At 36.0% G+C, this 21,238-nt stretch overlaps 2 protein-coding genes across 2 annotated transcripts in view; one reads left to right on the top strand and one right to left on the bottom strand.

Annotated features, from left to right (window-relative positions):
- Positions 1-7,810, bottom strand: part of LOC140150569 (ras-related protein Ral-A-like) — a 53,397-nt gene extending 45,587 nt beyond the window's left edge. Inside the window, exon 1 of the mRNA XM_072172602.1 lies at positions 7,607-7,810. The gene's annotated coding sequence lies outside the window, so the exon portion shown is untranslated. The remainder of the gene's footprint in view (positions 1-7,606) is intronic.
- A 3,969-nt stretch (positions 7,811-11,779) lies between these two features.
- LOC140150568 (cathepsin B-like) overlaps positions 11,780-21,238 on the top strand; it is a 9,786-nt gene continuing 327 nt past the window's right edge. Inside the window, exons 1-9 of the mRNA XM_072172601.1 lie at positions 11,780-11,939; positions 12,356-12,423; positions 13,314-13,441; positions 14,940-15,149; positions 16,021-16,142; positions 16,423-16,682; positions 17,446-17,562; positions 18,906-19,034; positions 20,173-21,238. The exon at positions 20,173-21,238 is cut by the window's right edge and continues 327 nt beyond it. Of these exons, the coding sequence (XP_072028702.1) occupies positions 12,399-12,423; positions 13,314-13,441; positions 14,940-15,149; positions 16,021-16,142; positions 16,423-16,682; positions 17,446-17,562; positions 18,906-19,034; positions 20,173-20,249 (1,068 nt within the window). The 5' untranslated portion in view covers positions 11,780-11,939; positions 12,356-12,398 and the 3' untranslated portion in view covers positions 20,250-21,238. The remainder of the gene's footprint in view (positions 11,940-12,355; positions 12,424-13,313; positions 13,442-14,939; positions 15,150-16,020; positions 16,143-16,422; positions 16,683-17,445; positions 17,563-18,905; positions 19,035-20,172) is intronic.

The raw sequence follows: 21,238 nt of genomic DNA, 5'->3' as shown, positions 1-21,238 counted from the left end.
TTAAGCCTTGTGAAAATTAGAAAACCTTCTTCTTCTTCCTATCGTGCATACCTCAAATTGAGTATTGTCGCATACGGGCTTAATGTGCAGTTTTTTACCTATGCACGATCCTGGAACCTAGGATTGATTGCAGATATCAGAACCGGAATGGTCCCCTTCTCTTTTCGAATAGCTCTGACACTTAACGTGCACAGGGTTTGACTCTTCCTGTACACAGGACCAACGGCTTTATGTGACTTCCGAAGCATGGACGAAGCACACACACTACCTATAAATCTGCACGTGCTGAGCAGTGTATGGGGGCAAGAAGAAATTCTGAAATTAAATTCTGAAATTATATAACTGAACTTAAAGGAGTATTTTGTGATCCTAGCATCCTCTATTTATGTCATTTTTCATTAGATATCCACGAAAAAAACCTATTCCCAAAATTTCAGTTGATTCCAATTTTGCGTTCGCGAGTTATGCATGATTTAATATGTGTATTAACACTGCTCCATACAAATGTACTATAGGTATGCTAGGTGAAATCAAATTTGCCATCAAACTGCATCATTTTACATATCAAATTAAAGCCCTTGAGTAAAGAAAGCCAAAACTGAAAACATTTTTGTAATAGCACTTTCCGTAACAAAGTTACATCTTGTCAAAGATTGACTTTCATCAAAAAAATTCTGCTAGCAAAATTCCCCAAAACGGCATTTAGGGTGTTTCTTGATCTTAGTCTCATGGCGATAGCAGCTTTTTTTTAATGCAACTGCTATCAAAATCCCTCTAAAATTCCATGTGCGACTTGATTATCACCATAAAAATCATATATTTGGGTCAAATGAAGTATAGAAAACATATTTATGTAGGTTTCCTTCACCGACCTATTCTCGAAAAAAAAAAATTCAAATTTCTATGTAAATATGCATTGTGTTTGGGTTTCGGTCTCGGCGTAATTTTCACGACTAGTAAATGTGTTAACTAAGGTTTGCCTGGGATACAGGTACTAGACAATGCGTTGTAATTTTGTTCTGGTGCACCAGAACGAAATTCAAATTTCACGATATCTTTGCTAAACGAATTAATCTGCAAGAAATTTTTGTACATAAACATTAGTGCCGTACTATTACGCTGACTTTCGGATTCGGCGATGAGTACGATTTCGACCTCCTTGTTTGTTTACAAACAGAGAGGTAGACAAAGGGCCTGTCAAACCTGTTCCGCTTGTCCAAATACTCAAACTGAATGCATTTTACATAATGCATGTACCTTGCCTGCCCAAAATGATCTACATTGTATAAGCAAGCACAAATTTGCCAATTTATTTTGGACTCCCCCAAGATTGTACTACGAGCATCCGTTTGCGGGAATCCATGGACTCTCGCAAAAATCTCCTGCGAGAATCCACTTGGATTCCCGTGGCACTGAACGAAATTCCACCCCTGTACTGTAAACGTAAAATGCAGTTCTAACTGGATCAATGCCTTTCATTTCAAATACATTTGTAGGATAGGTTAAAAAGCCATAAGTTTTCCATGTTCTACTTTTGAAATTCAGTTTTGTCAATATGTCACTTTCTGTGTTTTTCCGTTTTCTTGTGGCTTCCTGTGTTTTGTCAGTTTTACAAGAAATTTAATAAAGATATATTACAAACTTTATGCACTTTTTATATGTTTATAAATGAAAACAACAACAGACACACATTTTTAGATATTTTTTTTTCAATTTTATTTACGAAATCCTAGTTTTTCTGTTTTCTACCTCCAATTCTGTGAAATTTGTCCATTTTCCGTATCACAGAAAACTTATGGCTTTAGGAGAGGTCCCAAAGAGTCATCATTGACAAGGAATAGACCTATTTTGTTGTCAAAATGCAGTTGACAATCTGCATGTTGACAATTCCAACATTTGGTAATATGCCATAAAAATTGAGGACTGTTAAAATCCATGAAAGATGAAGTCACTGAGAGCTGTGTAAACTTCCAAATCTTATGGTCCAGGTGACATGTTTCGTACTGCACTCTCATTCAAATCTGATTACCTCTGGTAATCCATGTATTTACAACCTTTCCTAAAGGCATCATGAAATTTATGGTGAATACTTTCCTTGTACTCTTTTCACTATTAAAACAATCTTGAGTAGCTGCTGAAAAAGGCTAAACCAAATGTAAAGTAAAATATGTGGAAATTATGAGACCCTTCATCATGTTCTTAAAGGCCACTATAAATATCTGGAAAACACATTAAGTTAGGAGCTGTGTAAAGTTTGTTGGTATAGAGGTGAACAATAACTAAACATTGGCTTGATTATATTTTAAGCCTACTTAATTGGGTTACCCTTGAAAGTTTGCCTGGTCAACCCAGTCCCTCTTTAACCATTGTAAAATCATGCTTGACCAAGGTCGGCATACTTGGCAATTGGCATAGTAACTCTGTTCTCCGCAAAATCATGGACAATCACTCTCAAAGATATCAGTGACGTTACCAGTCCTGGAAGTTCTACCATGACCTACAAATTTAATGTAGATGGTACCACAAAAATTGCTGGTACCACAATTCCTCCTGATAATTCTTCTCACGCACCAGATTAGATCTTGTCCTTGTTGATGAAAGCTCACAATCCATCATCATTATTGAGCTCAGTAAATATTCCTTTCAAGCAAAACATCCACAAAACCCATGACTACATACAAATAAAAATATTGCTACTTTGACCACTGATTTGCAAGAACAGGGTTATGACACATTATGACAGGGTAAAGCTATTTTGTATTAAAATAGGCACCAGAGGCCTCAACTCACCTCATCACTAGCTCAAACAAATTTATGTTTTATGAGCTCCATTTTCCCCCTAGTCTCAAAAAGTGTGTGCATGCAACTTGCAAGCAAACTTAATTGAATTTTCATTTAACATTTTGCGAAATAATATGCATTTCGTTGGGCTTACAATTCGCCTTGTGAAAATTAGAAAACCTTCTTCTTCTTCCTATACGTGCATACCTCAAATTGAGTATTGTCGCACGGGCTTAATGTGCAGTTTTTTACCTATGCACGATCCTGGAACCTAGGATTGATTGCAGATATCAGAACCGGAATGGTCCCCTTCTCTTTTCGAATAGCTCTGACACTTAACGTGCACAGGGTTTGACTCTTCCTGTACACGGGACCAACGGCTTTATGTGACTTCCGAAGCATGGACGAAGCACACACACTACCTATAAATCTGCACGTGCTGAGCAGTGTATGGGGGCAAGAAGAAATTCTGAAATTAAATTCTGAAATTATATAACTGAACTTAAAGGAGTATTTTGTGATCCTAGCATCCTCTATTTATGTCATTTTTCATTAGATATCCACGAAAAAAACCTATTCCCAAAATTTCAGTTGATTCCAATTTTGCGTTCGCGAGTTATGCATGATTTAATATGTGTATTAACACTGCTCCATACAAATGTACTATAGGTATGCTAGGTGAAATCAAATTTGCCATCAAACTGCATCATTTTACATATCAAATTAAAGCCCTTGAGTAAAGAAAGCCAAAACTGAAAACATTTTTGTAATAGCACTTTCCGTAACAAAGTTACATCTTGTCAAAGATTGACTTTCATCAAAAAAATTCTGCTAGCAAAATTCCCCAAAACGGCATTTAGGGGTGTTTCTTGATCTTAGTCTCATGGCGATAGCAGCTTTTTTTAATGCAACTGCTATCAAAATCCTCTAAAATTCCATGTGCGACTTGATTATCACCATAAAAATCATATATTTGGGTCAAATGAAGTATAGAAAACATATTTATGTAGGTTTCCTTCACCGACCTATTCTCGAAAAAAAAAAAATTCAAATTTCTATGTAAATATGCATTGTGTTTGGTTTCGGTCTCGGCGAATTTCGCCGACTAGTAAATGTGTTAACTAAGGTTTGCCTGGGATACAGGTACTAGACAATGCGTTGTAATTTTGTTCTGGTGCACCAGAACGAAATTCAAATTTCACGATATCTTTGCTAAACGAATTAATCTGCAAGAAATTTTTTGTACATAAACATTAGTGCCGTACTATTACGCTGACTTTCGTATTCGGCGAGGAGGACGATTTCGACCTCCTTGTTTGTTTACAAACAGAGAGGTAGACAAAGGGGCCTGTCAAACCTGTTCCGCTTGTCCAAATACTCAAACTGAATGCATTTTACATAATGCATGTACCTTGCCTGCCCAAAATGATCTACATTGTATAAGCAAGCACAAATTTGCCAATTTATTTTGGACTCCCCCAAGATTGTACTACGAGCATCCGTTTGCGGGAATCCATGGACTCTCTCAAAAATCTCCTCCTAGAATCCACTTGGATTCCCGTGGCACTGAACGAAATTCCACCCCTGTACTGTAAGCGTAAAATGCAGTTCTAACTGGATCAATGCCTTTCATTTCAAATACATTTGTAGGATAGGTTAAAAAGCCATAAGTTTTCCATGTTCTACTTTTGAAATTCAGTTTTGTCAATATGTCACTTTCTGTGTTTTTCCGTTTTCTTGTGGCTTCCTGTGTTTTGTCAGTTTTACAAGAAATTTAATAAAGATATATTACAAACTTTATGCACTTTTTATATGTTTATAAATGAAAACAACAACAGACACACATTTTTAGATATTTTTTTTTCAATTTTATTTACGAAATCCTAGTTTTTCTGTTTTCTACCTCCAATTCTGTGAAATTTGTCCATTTTCCGTATCACAGAAAACTTATGGCTTTAGGAGAGGTCCCAAAGAGTCATCATTGACAAGGAATAGACCTATTTTGTTGTCAAAATGCAGTTGACAATCTGCATGTTGACAATTCCAACATTTGGTAATATGCCATAAAAATTGAGGACTGTTAAAATCCATGAAAGATGAAGTCACTGAGAGCTGTGTAAACTTCCAAATCTTATGGTCCAGGTGACATGTTTCGTACTGCACTCTCATTCAAATCTGATTACCTCTGGTAATCCATGTATTTACAACCTTTCCTAAAGGCATCATGAAATTTATGGTGAATACTTTCCTTGTACTCTTTTCACTATTAAAACAATCTTGAGTAGCTGCTGAAAAAGGCTAAACCAAATGTAAAGTAAAATATGTGGAAATTATGAGACCCTTCATCATGTTCTTAAAGGCCACTATAAATATCTGGAAAACACATTAAGTTAGGAGCTGTGTAAAGTTTGTTGGTATAGAGGTGAACAATAACTAAACATTGGCTTGATTATATTTTAAGCCTACTTAATTGGGTTACCCTTGAAAGTTTGCCTGGTCAACCCAGTCCCTCTTTAACCATTGTAAAATCATGCTTGACCAAGGTCGGCATACTTGGCAATTGGCATAGTAACTCTGTTCTCCGCAAAATCATGGACAATCACTCTCAAAGATATCAGTGACGTTACCAGTCCTGGAAGTTCTACCATGACCTACAAATTTAATGTAGATGGTACCACAAAAATTGCTGGTACCACAATTCCTCCTGATAATTCTTCTCACGCACCAGACTAGATCTTGTCCTTGTTGATGAAAGCTCACAATCCATCATCATTATTGAGCTCAGTAAATATTCCTTTCAAGCAAAACATCCACAAAACCCATGACTACATACAAATAAAAATATTGCTACTTTGACCACTGATTTGCAAGAACAGGGTTATGACACATTATGACAGGGTAAAGCTATTTTGTATTAAAATAGGCACCAGAGGCCTCAACTCACCTCATCACTAGCTCAAACAAATTTATGTTTTATGAGCTCCATTTTCCCCTAGTCTCAAAAAGTGTGTGCATGCAACTTGCAAGCAAACTTAATTGAATTTTCATTTAACATTTTGTAAATAATATGCATTTCGTTGGGCTTACAATTAAGCCTTGTGAAAATTAGAAAACCTTCTTCTTCTTCCTATCGTGCATACCTCAAATTGAGTATTGTCGCACGGGCTTAATGTGCAGTTTTTTACCTATGCACGATCCTGGAACCTAGGATTGATTGCAGATATCAGAACCGGGAATGGTCCCCCTTCTCTTTTCGAATAGCTCTGACACTTAACGTGCACAGGGTTTGACTCTTCCTGTACACGGGACCAACGGCTTTATGTGACTTCCGAAGCATGGACGAAGCACACACACTACCTATAAATCTGCACGTGCTGAGCAGTGTATGGGGGCAAGAAGAAATTCTGAAATTAAATTCTGAAATTATATAACTGAACTTAAAGGAGTATTTTGTGATCCTAGCATCCTCTATTTATGTCATTTTTCATTAGATATCCACGAAAAAAACCTATTCCCAAAATTTCAGTTGATTCCAATTTTGCGTTCGCGAGTTATGCATGATTTAATATGTGTATTACACTGCTCCATACAAATGTACTATAGGTATGCTAGGTGAAATCAAATTTGCCATCAAACTGCATCATTTTACATATCAAATTAAAGCCCTTGAGTAAAGAAAGCCAAAACTGAAAACATTTTTGTAATAGCACTTTCCGTAACAAAGTTACATCTTGTCAAAGATTGACTTTCATCAAAAAAATTCTGCTAGCAAAATTCCCCAAGACGGCATTTAGGGGTGTTTCTTGATCTTAGTCTCATGGCGATAGCAGCTTTTTTTAATGCAACTGCTATCAAAATCCCTCTAAAATTCCATGTGCGACTTGATTATCACCATAAAAATCATATATTTGGGTCAAATGAAGTATAGAAAACATATTTATGTAGGTTTCTTTCACCGAAAAAAAATAAAAAAAATTCAAATTTCTATGTAAATATGCATTGTGTTTGGGCCCCGGTCTCGGCGAAAATTCGACTAGTAAATGTGTTAACTAAGGTTTGCCTGGGATACAGGTACTAGACAATGCGTTGTAATTTTGTTCTGGTGCACCAGAACGAAATTCAAATTTCACGATATCTTTGCTAAACGAATTAATCTGCAAGAAATTTTTGTACATAAACATTAGTGCCGTACTATTACGCTGACTTTTCGATTCGGCGAGGAGGACGATTTCGACCTCCTCGTTTGTTTAAACAGAGAGGTAGACAAAGGGGCCTGTCAAACCTGTTCCGCTTGTCCAAATACTCAAGTATCAAAAGGATGGTCCACAATAGAGACTAAATCAGTGATTCACGCAACATGAATAGGGGATTAAAAAACTGTGAAGTAGCACCATGTGCTTCTATTCATTGTCCAATTTGCCATCAAGATTTCGAATGAAAACAGTTCAGACCCAGTACACGATAATGTCAGAAATTAATAATTTGTTCTGGGTCTGATTATTCGGACTACATAAACATTATGTAGCCAGGCAGAGGGTTTCCAGTGATATAAAAATCTCAACTTTTTTTGAGAAAAGTGGGGGGATGAGGCTGTGGATCACGAAATGCCCTTTTAATTGAAGGATTCCCGACCATTATAGTAATATTGTAATACTTGTGGTCATTTAGACACAGATGTTGTCATGTACATGTACAATGTTTATAGAAATAGATAAGCTTACATGATGCATTGCTTACGAAGTTAATATACATTATACGTACGTGTATGATGATCATGTGTACATGTATTCGTAAACGATCAGGGTGGAGAAAATACGGTACTGACCTTTCTTTGGGATCGTGACCAAGCCGACGTTTATAATCAGTCTTCGAATCAAAGAACGGGCGTAACAGCATTAGGATCCTGAACGCAAATTATATAACGAATTCGGCTAAATATAGCTGTGAATTAACACCCTCAAGATTAAAATAGCAGACCTGTCACTCACAAAAACAACGGAAGGTCGCCCAACATGGCCGGTGAACTTGTGTGAAAGTATCTAGAAACACTTTATAAATTCCTATAGTCAACAAAACATGTTTTGTGATTTTTATCAGCTTTCTTAAGGTTATTTAGGAAAATAATACATTTCCTTTATTCATGTTAATGACAAACGCGTACAATTTTGACAGATGAAACACAAAAGAAATCCAGGAAGTGGGTTAATTCAAATCATATATAAAATTGTAGTAATAAACGCTAAAGGGAGTGCCCGGAAAGCGGTGCTTACGCCCCCATTCATTGATGTCATGTCAACAAAAAGGGTTGAACTTTTTGGCAGGCCTCTCCTGATTTGAAGTTTGGAAGAAAATTTTTTTCTTTTTGATGAAAGATTGTTTTTCAACTGCTCTTCCTGATGACCTTAGAATAATTTCTTTCTTTATTAATCATTTTTTCCTATAGTTTCATATTCTTTCTTATAAATATCTTTCTATAGCCCTAAGGCCTACCTACTTTTTTTATTGTCAAAGGAAAGGCCTAGGGCCTATTGTTAGGCCTATAGCTTCTTTCTTCCATCCTCAGTTCCTGGGATCCTTCCTTGAAGAAATATTGAAATATTGTACAATCAACAATTCAACTCTATCGGCCGCCAATTTTGCTTAAGTTAAAGTCATAATGTACGATTTTATAATATGAATTTGGTTCATTTTTTTCAAACCTGATTTTTTGGCATAGCCTATTTGTAATGTTTACACATGTCACAACTTGCACCTAAATGGAATCAGCCAATTTTGTTGTGTTTGTAGGTAAACAGAGCAAAGTTCGACATAAAGTCATAATTCAAGAAATTATGACTTTATGTCCGCCCATAGAACTGCATGTTAAACGGCCAAAATAACAAGCAGTGTTTCTTTCACGTTACCTCGTTATTTCAGCTCAAAATGGACAGAAATCATTCCCGATCATTATTAGGCCTACTACTACTAGTATTATTTCAGCATTTTGAGTATATAATGACAAATTTAAAATTTGAAGGAAATCGTACATTAAGGGATCTAAAATGAGCGTTTATTGCGTTTCGATAGTAGGCCAGACCTATCGAATTGTATTCTGAATACGAAGCATGTCTTTCTGATATCAAATAATTTTCATTTTTTGAAAATCACAATATAATACAAATTTTATGACAAATTATAAAAATTTGATATTTTTCGAATTTTTGATATATAACAGTCCTCGAAGTAAATTATATAAATCTAATGATATATTCTTAAAGTGTATGTAGCAGGAAGGAAAAGCCGACGGTCAATTGAAAATTTTGACCTTTCATATTGAAGATATGGATTTTTAACAAAAAAGACCTAATTTTTCTTTGGTGTTTTGGGGAAAAAATCCATATCTTCAATACGAAAGGTCAAAATGTTCAATTGATCGTCGGCTTTTCAACCCACCTATACATACACTTTAAGTATAAATCATCAGATTTATAAAGTTTACTTCAAGTACTGTTAAATATCAAAAATATCAATTTTAATGATTTGCCATAAAATGTGTATTAAATTGCGAATTTCAAAATTCAAAATTATTTGATATCAGAATGACATTCTTCGTATTCAGAATGCAATTCGATATGTCTGATGTGCTCTAATGTCCCAAAATAAATACTGTCCAAACGTTCATACCCCAGCCCTTAAGCCTTTAAGTTTTTAGATGAGTGAGCCCCAGTTCTACTTTAATCCGTCCTTCAGAAGTTCGGACCATCGGCTCTTCTTGATCACCTCCACCTCTCATCTTTTGGTCCCACGTCATAATTGATGGATAGCGTCGACGATTCCTATTTTTGAATTCTACGTTGCTTAGCTTACTTGCATTTTGTTTGTTTTAGTTTTTATTATTTTTTTGTTTACGCTAACACATGTTTGTTGTTTTAATTATAGTAGTATTATAGGCCTACAATGTTGGTTCATTAAGATATTGAAAGCTCATCATCACAGTAGCCCTATATAAGCTAGCCTAGTCAAGAAGTGCAGCGGACTGCAGGTACAACCCCCACCAATTGACAGGTCTAGAAAGCCCTGCAGGGGGAAACGGTAAAAATAAACTTCATTACATCTTCTCTGAAATAAATAGGCCTAAAGTAAAATAACACTAAGCACCTCCTTTTCATGTCAACCAGTTAACCGTCAAAGGTAAAGTCCATTTTTGCATTGAACTTTTCTTTATTTAGGAGTTCACTTTCGCATCCCTAGCCACAAAAGAATCATGGCTACACCCCTGTTCACATGCAGGAATCACCACAGATATATAGATAATAGCTAGTATTGGCTGTTCTCCACAAACTTTCTGTGGAGGACTGGATTTTTTTTCAAAGAAAACAATAATTATCATTGAAGTTACCAATCATAACCTGGCAAGGTTTCACTTCATTCATATTTATAAACCAATTAAATGGGAAATAACTTTTAAGATGATGCAAAAAATCTAAAAAGAAATCAAACTTTTTCAGGTATCTCAAAATGATGGGCCTACTGTAGAGGCAAACGTATGCGTTTGCCTTATGACAATCAACTCAGCCTATTGCCAACACATGTCAATATACAGACTTGACATTTATCAAATCCAAGACTGGTCTGGTAGGCCTAGAGGTTTGCATAAACGGCACGAGCCAAATATTAATTGGGGTGTGTCGGGAGATGGTGTCAAATAATTGTTTGACAGAAAATGCACTTTCCATTAGTTTACATTATGGCGCTCATAAGGGGTGGTGCAATAATTATGTGTACCCCAGGGGGTGAATTATAGGGGGGCAAATATTTTTGGCACGTCAAAAGGGGGGCAAAGGTTTTTGGCATGTCGAAAGGGGGGCAAAGGTTTTTGGCACGGCCAAAGGGGGGGGGCAAGCGATTTTGGCAGACCATTTTGAGAATTCACCCCGGGGGTACACATAATTATTGCACCACCCCTAATGTATATAGTAAATTAGCCTAAAATGTCGGATTTAAGGAGACTGAATTTGAATTTTTTGGAAGGTCAAATTTCTGAATTTGAGCAACATTTTTCTGATATTTTTTAATTTATTGAGGTTTTAGGCAATTTTATTGAACACATTGTCACAATAAAGCAATTTTCATCTAGATCATGGGCAAAAATAGTATTCAAAATGTTTACGCGCTACGCGTGCACATCGTCCCAATAAGGCCTTTTTTGGAAGCTCGAAGACATGTACAGTCTCTCAAAAAACAAAAAATTACATGTTGCAACTGCAGTTTTTTCAGTTGTGGCCCTAAAATTTTATTTTGCCCCCGACCAAGAAAGCTGGCTACGCCCCTGCTCTAAAAAATGAGAGAAAGTACATTTTCTGTAGGCAATATTCACTCTTTTAAGAGTATAGGCCTACAGACTACTTTTTTCAATCCTTTCACTCACTCCTTTTTCCACTCTTTCCACTCGGTGTACATTTGTGGTCAACCAGGGGGGGGTGTCACTCGATATCACTTTTAATCATGATGTACGCCCATGGAGTTTAACAAACAAGCTCCATGTGTAGGTCCCTAAATATGTCTCTGCATGTGAAGACTGCGCTACGCAGGGGTGTCTGCCCTTTCACCCCCCCATAAGTTGCGAAATCGTTTAAGGAACTTGGATAGCAACGTTTAGGCCTACACCATTTTTTGTGGGACCTGAGACCACGTCAAACACACCAAATTGCATTTTGAATACGGGGAATGCCCTTCTGATATCAAATAGCGGGCCTAATTTAGAATTTCTGAGTGGCGCGATTTATCCTAATTTTATGGCAGATTTAATATTAAAAATTGATATCATGTCCCACAAAAATACTATGTAAACGTTGCTATCCGATCCCTTAACGAAGGTCCAAATAATCACCGTCCAATTGACGTTTAGAACGTTTGAATCGCGGACATTGCATTTTAGGATGTAATCGATCATTTGGTTTGTTCCCATTTGTTCCTATTCGATCATGTGACATATCATGTGATACATGTATGTAAACACGTCTGGTATGGCATAGACGAATATGGCTACTGGCAAAAGAATGGATTTCCAAACTCATATTAATATTCGTTGTACATGTAGTAGTGAACGCTAAAGGCCATTTCAACCTTGGTTTGAAGTTTGAAAGAACTCAGAGCTTACCAACAAAACACAACTATAGGTAAGCAGGGCCAAAGGGGGCGGAGAGGGGGTGTGTCGGAATTGACCTTCACTGCACTTGATTAGGAAATCTCACGTCGATATCCGGGTTCACAATGGCTTAGGCCTATTCACTGATTTTGTTTTTCACAACAGAGGAACTCGGGTCTACAGTTGTCGATTTGAAGAAAACAACGTAGACCTAATATAGTAATAACGATGATGATACTAATATTATATATATATTTGCCATTTGTATGTAGGATAGTATGTCATGTCAATAGCTACATAATAGCTGAATAACAGCTATATATAGGTCATATTATCAGCATGGCTAAATCTGAACAAAATTGTGTAGGCCGGATTGATCTTTGATCGGCCATGACATGTCGTTATCAATAGAATTTTGTATCTTTTCTATACATACAATACATACAGAAAGGTGTTCGAATCTCCTAGCCGTGGTCGTGCCATCATCATCATGGTAGCATATCTAGGCAAAATTGGTAGGTATATGATAATTATTATAAAATCCTGAATCATAGGGTAATTTTGCACGGATTAGGCCTCTTTGAACGTTTCCGTACTATATGATTTCTTAGAGTGTATTCTCAAAAAGTTGCTTGCGAGGCCCTTTTTGACCTGCAAAAAAATAATTATAGTTATACCCCGTCCCCCTCCTATATACCTTCCCACGGGCACCCAATATACCATATGAAAATTCATTAGTGGAGTCATGATATGAATATTCAGATATACCTCATGAATATTCACTAATTTTCTTTCATATGCATTAAATATATTTTCTGTCTTAGTATGATAGCACTGTCCCATAAGATATACTATATATCCATACTATATTGTATAATATTGTTATGTCACCTTTTTCATTTCATTTTGTGATTCAAAATCTACCGAACGGGACCCATGGATATAAGCTTCACAAGAGGCTTTCTTGGGTCCCATTGGGTCATCTATTGTAAAACCCGAACAAATCAAAGAAAAATACAACAGTCGTTGAAGACCCGCATCCCGCGCATTTACGCTGAATTGTCCATTTTCATATACAAAGCAGTTGCTTTGATGAAAAATTCAATTTGGAAACAGCGGAATGTCTTTTCTGGTGTATTCTCGGGTTTTTTCTGTAAACTTCAATTAACTTGTAGTAGTTATCGGGGCAGTAATCATGGTAATGATGATGAATAAATTTCTAGAACTTGCAGTATAGTTATCAGGAGCACTCATGATGAATATTGATGAATGAATTTCTTTCCCTAGAGAGATTGATACCAGATCTCAAGCCCACCATGGCGCACCATTCATCGTTGACAAATAGCGTTTTTCACGAATTATAAGCTACTTAACCATGATTTTGCTCTGGTTTGTATAATTTCAGCTTTTCTGATTGTTATTTTGAATTTTACATGGAGTTTGCAATGTCTTACCATTCGATGCAGTACGTACTATGAGCCGCTCTCAAAACGGTTGATCCAACATGTGAATCGAATGAATACAACATGGAAGGTAGGATACATGTCAAAAATATTCAAAAAACTAGAAATAGAATCTCAAACAGTTTTATATATTAATATTCTTATTTTCACCAATGCTATCTTCAGTAGATAGCATATAAGTTATTTTCACACATGCTATCTGCCAAATGCTATAGATATCATATGTTATAATCAAACATGCTATCATAGATAGCGTAAGTTATTTTCACCAATGCTATAGTAATTGTTACAGCTGTATTCACCAGTAGATAGTATCATGCTATCTTCAATAGATATGTAAGTTATTTTCACAGATGTTATCAGCAGTTATTTTCGCAATGCTATCTTAAGTGGATAGTATATAGGTTATTTTCACCAATGCTACCTTCAGTAGATAGCATATCAGTTATTTTCACCAATGCTATCTTCAATAGATATTCAAGTTATCTTCACAGGTGCTATATCATCAGTAGATAGCATATACGTTATTCTCACAAATGCTATCTTCAGTAGATAGCACATTAGTTTTTTTTCACATGCTATCTTCAGTTGATCTTAAGTAGATAACATAATAAGTTATTTTCACAAAATTCTATCTTATCAGTTATTGTTTGTCATCAATGCTATCTTCAATAGATATATACGATATTTTCACATATTATATCATCAGTAGATTATTCATTTTCACAAATGCTTTCTTCAGTAGATAGTGTATCATTATTTCCTCAATAGATATACAAGTTATTTTGACAGATGCTATCATCAGCAGATAGCATATACGTTATTTTCACAAATGCTACCTTCAGTAGATAACACATTAGTTATTTTCACAAATGCTTTCTTCAGTAGACAGTATAGAAGTTATTTTCACAAATACTCTCTTAAGTAGAGAGTATAAAACATTTTTACAGATGATATCTTCAGTAGATAGCATACGTTATTTTCACAAATGCTATATCTTAAGTGGGTAGTATATAAGTTATTTTCACAAATGCTATCTTAAGTGGATAGTATATAAGTTATTTTCACCAATGCTATCTTCAATGAATATATAAGTTATTTTCACAAATGCTATCTTAAGTGGATAGTATATAAGTTAATTTCACCAATGCTATCTTCAATAAATATATAAGTTATTTTCACAGATGCTATCATCAGTAGATAGCATAGGCCTATAAGTTATTTTCACAGATCCTATCTTCAGTAGATAGCATATACGTTATTTTCACAAATGCTATCTTCAGTAGATAGCATATAAGTTATATAAGTTGTTCACCTCTGTAAACTGGTAAAGAGGTCAAAGTGTAAAAAAAACCTCTACAATTAAATTGGAAGGAAGGGCGGGCCCAAGTGGCAAATTATTTGCCGCTGCAATGAACAGCACAGTAGAGGAGCCAATAGTAAAATTAAGTCAATGTAATTTTGTTCAATAAACATGCATACTCAATATTAACCTGTGTGTCAGACATCTATATGTTAATGTATATTGTTATCAAACAAATTTAACTATTTTTTCTTCTTTTAACCAGGCTGGTGTCAATTTTGGCGACAATGATGACACCGTTATTTCCCGATTAGCTGGAAAACGTCCGTCCCAAAAGCTTAACAATATTCCTACGCTACCGTATTACACACATAATGACCCCACAGTTCCAGATAACTTTGATGCTCGGGTACATTGGCCAAATTGCGTCACCATTGGTAGAGTTCAAGATCAAGGAGCTTGTAAAGCTGGATGGGTATGTTCGTATAATTCTATTGACAAATTTACCATTAGGCCTATATCATAATCAAAAGTTAACTTTGATCATGGAATGATTGTGTTACATCATCAACAAACCCCCGACACTTTCATTAAGAAAGTCGATTAGCAGAAAAGGACGTTAACTTGCGTTTATAATTTAACTTTTATTATGTAATTTCTAAAAAAAACTGATATAATTAATGCAGCAATTAACAAAAGGCTGTCATCGTTTTTATTTGTATAACTAATGCACTCGGCAGTATATGATGGATAGTCACGTTCGTGCATGCATGGAAGTAAATTCGTCAACTTGAGATAATCGCACTTGACTATGGGTTTGTGCATGCCTTAACTATCCACATCACAAATTTCAAATGACTACCAGTGGCGTACCGTGGCCGCTCCTACCCCGGGGGCTGAAGAAAATTCAATTTTGCCGCCCTCCCTCAACAGCCCGAAAACGTTGACCCAATTTTTTTCGGTGGTTTGAAAAAGTGAAGAGCAAAAAAAAAAAAAAAGGTGGGAATATAGGCGCTAGCGCCCTAAAAGTCCTAAAAGCAATATATTACCATTTTTTCACAGTTTTTTTTATACTTTTCAATTTTTCCGCCCTTTTTCTTTACTAATTCTTTTTGCCGCCCCTTCTGCTTCCGCCACCCCGCCTTTTGCCGCCCCTTCTTCTTCCCGCCGCCCCTTCGTTTTGGCCGCCCCTGCTTTTACCCCAGGGGGCTCGCGCGCCCCCCAAAGCCCCCCCCAAAATACTCGCATGACTACAACTTGTTTTTCAAATCTGGGTATATAAAAATAATTAAGTTAAAATAATTTCAAATACAAAATATAAATGTTATCGAATTTATGTGTTTTAGGCAATGTCTGCCACTGAGGCTATGACAGATCGATATTGTACGTTGTCAAAAACTAAAGATACGTACGTGAATGTTTCAACCGAAGACGTGATTTCTTGTTGCGGAGTGGCCTGCGGAATTGGGTAATCAATAAAATATTGTAAATCAATATATTAATCAATCAATCAATCAATCAATACACACATACTTAATCAAATAAACTTATTAATCAATAGCGTATGTTTATGCGCATAGTCACATATACTAAAACTAAATATTTCACTGTACGCTTATGTAGCTATAAATCTTAGCACTATTTATATAGTCATTTTGAACTAAACTGTCAAAATGCCGGAAGAATGTAGATCTGTTACACTATCCCCTACTTGATAAGTGCCGTCCCATCATTTCTTTGCAACATAGATGCGACGGAGGGTTTCCAACGGCTGTGTGGCATTATTGGGTTGACAATGGCATCGTCACAGGAGGCATGTATAACACATCTGATGGATGCAAGCCATATAGCATGAAATCGTGTACTCACAAATTACCTGATCACACGCGGACGGGATTCGAACCCACGACCGCTCTACCAAATTGTGCCGAGGAAGCTCAGACTCCTGTGTGTAGTAATATTTGTGCGAAAAATTATTCAATTTCTTACCAGGATGATCTACATTTTGGTAAGTTTTATCATAGGCTATGTACGATGATAGATTATGTGTAGATCGTATGCATAATTTCTAGTCAAATTCGACCAGAAATCATGTCATGTCGAATAGTGTTAAATTTGATTATTTTAACATGCTTCTGGTCAACTCGAAATCTTGCAAACAAGGGAAGAGGCTTACGCATCGCACAATGGAACATAGAAACATTCAAACATTACAAACTACGTAGTGCAAGAGATCCGAATGATGCTTAATCGTAATCTTAATCACTAGGAATCAAGCCAGATTAGAACATGCTGCTTAAAGGCTGCATTCAGTGATTTGCTCATCTGGACGATCTTAAAAATCATCAAAATTCTGATTTTGGTACTTAGTGTCATTGTCATAGATGTGCTAACATAGCCTGTTAGTGGTTCAGCCGAAAACAGTGTATTTAAGACAAAATAAGACATTTTACATTTTATGCTGTCAGTACATGTATACTCGTAAATTACAGATTCGTGTATTTCACTGGGGTTTCAACTTTGTCAATGCTGTTTTCTTGTGTTTTTGCCCACATTTTTCATTTCAGAAATACCTGGTGACAATTTTATCGACTTATTCTTCACTTTAAAGGGATTTATACACAATTTTAATTTTTTTTAAATACTTTCGCTGTGATCACTGAATGGGACTTTAAGAGTGCTGTTGTTTTAAGTTCAATAGTGTCAGTTATAGGCCTACTAGAGTAGCATATGACAGTTTTTTGTTGTGATGCAAAATCTCTTCATTTCAGGGAAAAGTGCATACGCCATTTTACCAAACATTAGTCAGATTCAAGCGGAAATATTCAACCACGGACCTGTACAGGCGGACATGCAGATTTTTGGAGATTTCTTCAGCTACAAAACTGGTATAATTGAATTTTAGCATGAAAATTCATAGTTCGTAGACATTATAATTTAGGATTTGAAAATTTGATGTCAACACAAGACGTACCTCGAATTTTTGGTCATAACTTTGACCTATAGTCAATAGTGAGTGTTGATCAACCGTGACGGGGGCCTATTATCTTCTCTGATGTTACCAAGAGTGTACAATAAAGTTCTGGGCATGATGCGGTCATGTCTACAGTAGAATTCACCACGACCTTTGCAGGACTTAAACCCCATTAAAAGCTATTAAACCAAGATAACACTCATTGAAAACGGCTCAACTGATTAAATCAGATCTTCACTGGTTGTGCACATGTGTCTGTTTTACATCTGTGGTATCGCAATGAGCTGGTATTATAGTTTCAGTTGGGTAACCGATTATAAAGGAAACGCAAGGAAACAATGGTATGTGGACCTTTGTTCACGAAATGAGACAATGGTCTGCTTTTTGTTAACCAGCATTCTTGAAAATGAGAAACATAATGATTGTTGACTTAACACGGTTTGGAAATAATTTCTTCATATTTTTTGGTGTTATCTGTCGTTTACATATCCTTCCTAAAACACAAAAGTGCGACTATATCCAAACACCTAAATTAGCTAAAAATTTAGGACATGTTACAAAACTATATATATTTTCTAGAATTTCATAGAATACTTTAAATGTAGCTTGAACCGTTTTTTTGTGTGGCATCCTTCAGAACTGAGCGGTCCGTTACCAATATTTTCGGTCAAATCTCCATCCAATTAACACGGGGAGTTGGCAAGCTATGAGCTAGCTATGCCTTGCCCTCACTCATATTTTACGAAAGTGCGACTATTTCTGAACATCTAACCTAGCTGTAATTTTAGGTCATGTTAGAGAAATATATTTGCTAGAAGTTTTTGAGAATACTTTAAATATTGGCCGGTTATTTTTCACACAGTGATGTTAACTAGGCAAATGCATATACTTCCAACATACATTATTTGTAAAGGTCGCGCGTCAATGGTGAGAGCACTGTGTATTGTGTATAGGAAAACGGACAGTAACTGCAGTATGGGTCCAGTGTCCAAAGGTTAGCTCTGAATCTTTAACGTAAGCGTGGGTTGCCGATCTGCCGATGAAGGACGAACTTGCAATGACCGAAAATTTGAGTTATGTTTAATCTTGTGTTGAGATCAAAAGTTTAAAACCCTAAATTATACGGTCTTAAATTTGATCAAGATTAAAAGATGGTGTATTTGCTAATTGTGTATATAATTTCCATTGATGCTTTGCTCTATTTACCTTATTTGGTTCAAATCAAAAGTATTGAAAATTATTTCTTTCTTGATGTAGGGGTTTATCAGCATGTAACAGGCTCACTCATTGGTCAACATTCTGTAAAACTGATTGGCTGGGGAAAAGAAAATAAGACTGACTATTGGCTAGCTGTAAACTCTTGGAACACTAATTGGGGAGAAAAAGGTATGGTATTTCATAAAATGTCAGAAAACACGTTGATATTGTAGCCAATGTCTTAGGGCATATACATGGCGTTAATTTACACGTTGGCATGCTGACCATTGTAACGTTTATTGCAACTAATTTGGACCAATATTTACCATGTTTAGGCCTACATGATGAAACTTTAATAGTCACAAACCCTCGATAAGTTCATGACCCCTATTTTACTTGGAATACCGTCTTGTTGTGTGTGATACATAATGTAATGCTGTGGCAGTAGAGCAATGCTGTGTGTGGTGGCACATCAGCATGCTGTCTTCAGTAGATAGCAATGCAATGCTATGTGCTGTACATGCACATTTGGGGTGATATCTTCAGTAGATAGCAATGCAATGCTATATGCGGTACATGTATAATATTTGGGGTGATTTTCAGTAGATAGCAATGCAATGCAATGCTATGTGCTGTACATGCATAATATTTGGGGTGATATCTTCAGTAGATAGCAATGCAATGCTATGTGCTGTACATGCATATTTGGGGTGATATCTTCAGTAGATAGCAATGCAATGCTATGTGCTGTACATGTATATTTGGGGTGATATTTTAAGTAGATAAGCAATGCAATACAATGCTATGTGCGGTACATGCATATTTGGGGTGATATCTTCAGTAGCTGGCAATGCAATGCAATGCTATGTGTGGTACCTGCCGGGGTGATATCTTTAGTAGATACTATAGCAATGCAATGCAATGCTATGTGTGGTACCTGCCGGGGTGATATCTTTAGTAGATATTATATAGCAATGTAATGCAATGCTATGTGTGGTAAAAGTATATTTGGGGTGACATCTTCAATAGATAGCAATGCAATGCAATGCTATGTTAGGTACGTGAATATTTGGGGGTGATATCTTCAGTAGATAGCAATGCAATGCAATACAATGCTATGTGCGATACATGTATATTTGGCGTGATATCTTCAGTAGATAGCAATGATTTGGAATAGGAGGTAATCCCGAATAAGACGAAAAGTACTAATATAATAATTTGAAATTGAAATAATATATTTCTATACACAAATTATGCAATTATATGTGGCCTCGGTGTCCTCGTCTCGTATTGTTCACAGAGAATATTTTCATTTTTATTTCTCCAGGTTTGGTCAAGATACTGCGTGGTAAAAACGAATGTGGAATAGAAAATAATATCATCGCGGGAACTCCGAAATTCTGATGTCGATAGAAAGTACTACCGTATTTATTTCAAGATGTTCGTATTGTTCTCAAATCTAGTCACCTTGAAAGGAACAATGTATACAGACTCGTTATGGACAGAACTATACTCGAATAGACCATACTTGTGTGGATGAATATAAAAACGGCCTTTTACACATTTGGGTTATTTTGAGAAGACTTTATTTGTATGCGAATTTTCAATATAACTTTGATTTTATAACTGAGGCGTGCCGATAGGGGAAAGGATAAGTCCTAAATGTACATCACAAATTATTCTAACTTCAAGCTTCAATTATGGGAAGCACAAAACACAATATGAATAAAAAATCTGACAACCCCTTTTATAACTTTATACGTGACCCGATCGGCAGTTTCACCCACATTTTCTTCATCAAAATTGAGATAGATTTTGGTATCCGCAGAAAGCTCATATTTTTCTCATTATCCCACTGAAATTTAACGCCCGAGATATGTTTCGTTTAAATTATATCAAGTAAAAACGAAGTGATTTGTGTCATTACTTCTCATATCAAAATCGTTGGAGCAATACAGCTCAAAATCTGTATAAACATATTTGCTACTTGCTACATATTTTAAGTTTCTAACAACGGGCACAAACAAAGATATCGATAATGACGACAGTCACGAGCTTAGGCACGATAATAGGAAACCATGTGACCAAAACCAAAAGCAATACTGAAACTAAACGACCGATTGTGTAGTCGTAATAATGTGGAACAAATACTTACACAGTCACAGGATAGACCATAACTATCCTTTGATACCATTTAGAACATTACAGTGCGTTTGGTATAGAAATCCATAGGGGCTGTTACCTCGGTCCCCCTAGTATTAAGGGGGGATTTGATCTGTTAAAAATGCTATAAATCGTGAGTAATAATCATCGTAGTATGTAACAGTGCAAAATGTTGATTGGTATCAGACCCTTTTTTATTCTTGGTCATAAAACAATCTTTTCCGATTCCA

This window comes from Amphiura filiformis, chromosome 4, assembly GCF_039555335.1.
Source record: "Amphiura filiformis chromosome 4, Afil_fr2py, whole genome shotgun sequence".
In the NCBI taxonomy this organism is placed as follows: domain Eukaryota; kingdom Metazoa; phylum Echinodermata; class Ophiuroidea; order Amphilepidida; family Amphiuridae; genus Amphiura; species Amphiura filiformis.
This window is presented reverse-complemented; position numbering and strand designations above follow the sequence as displayed.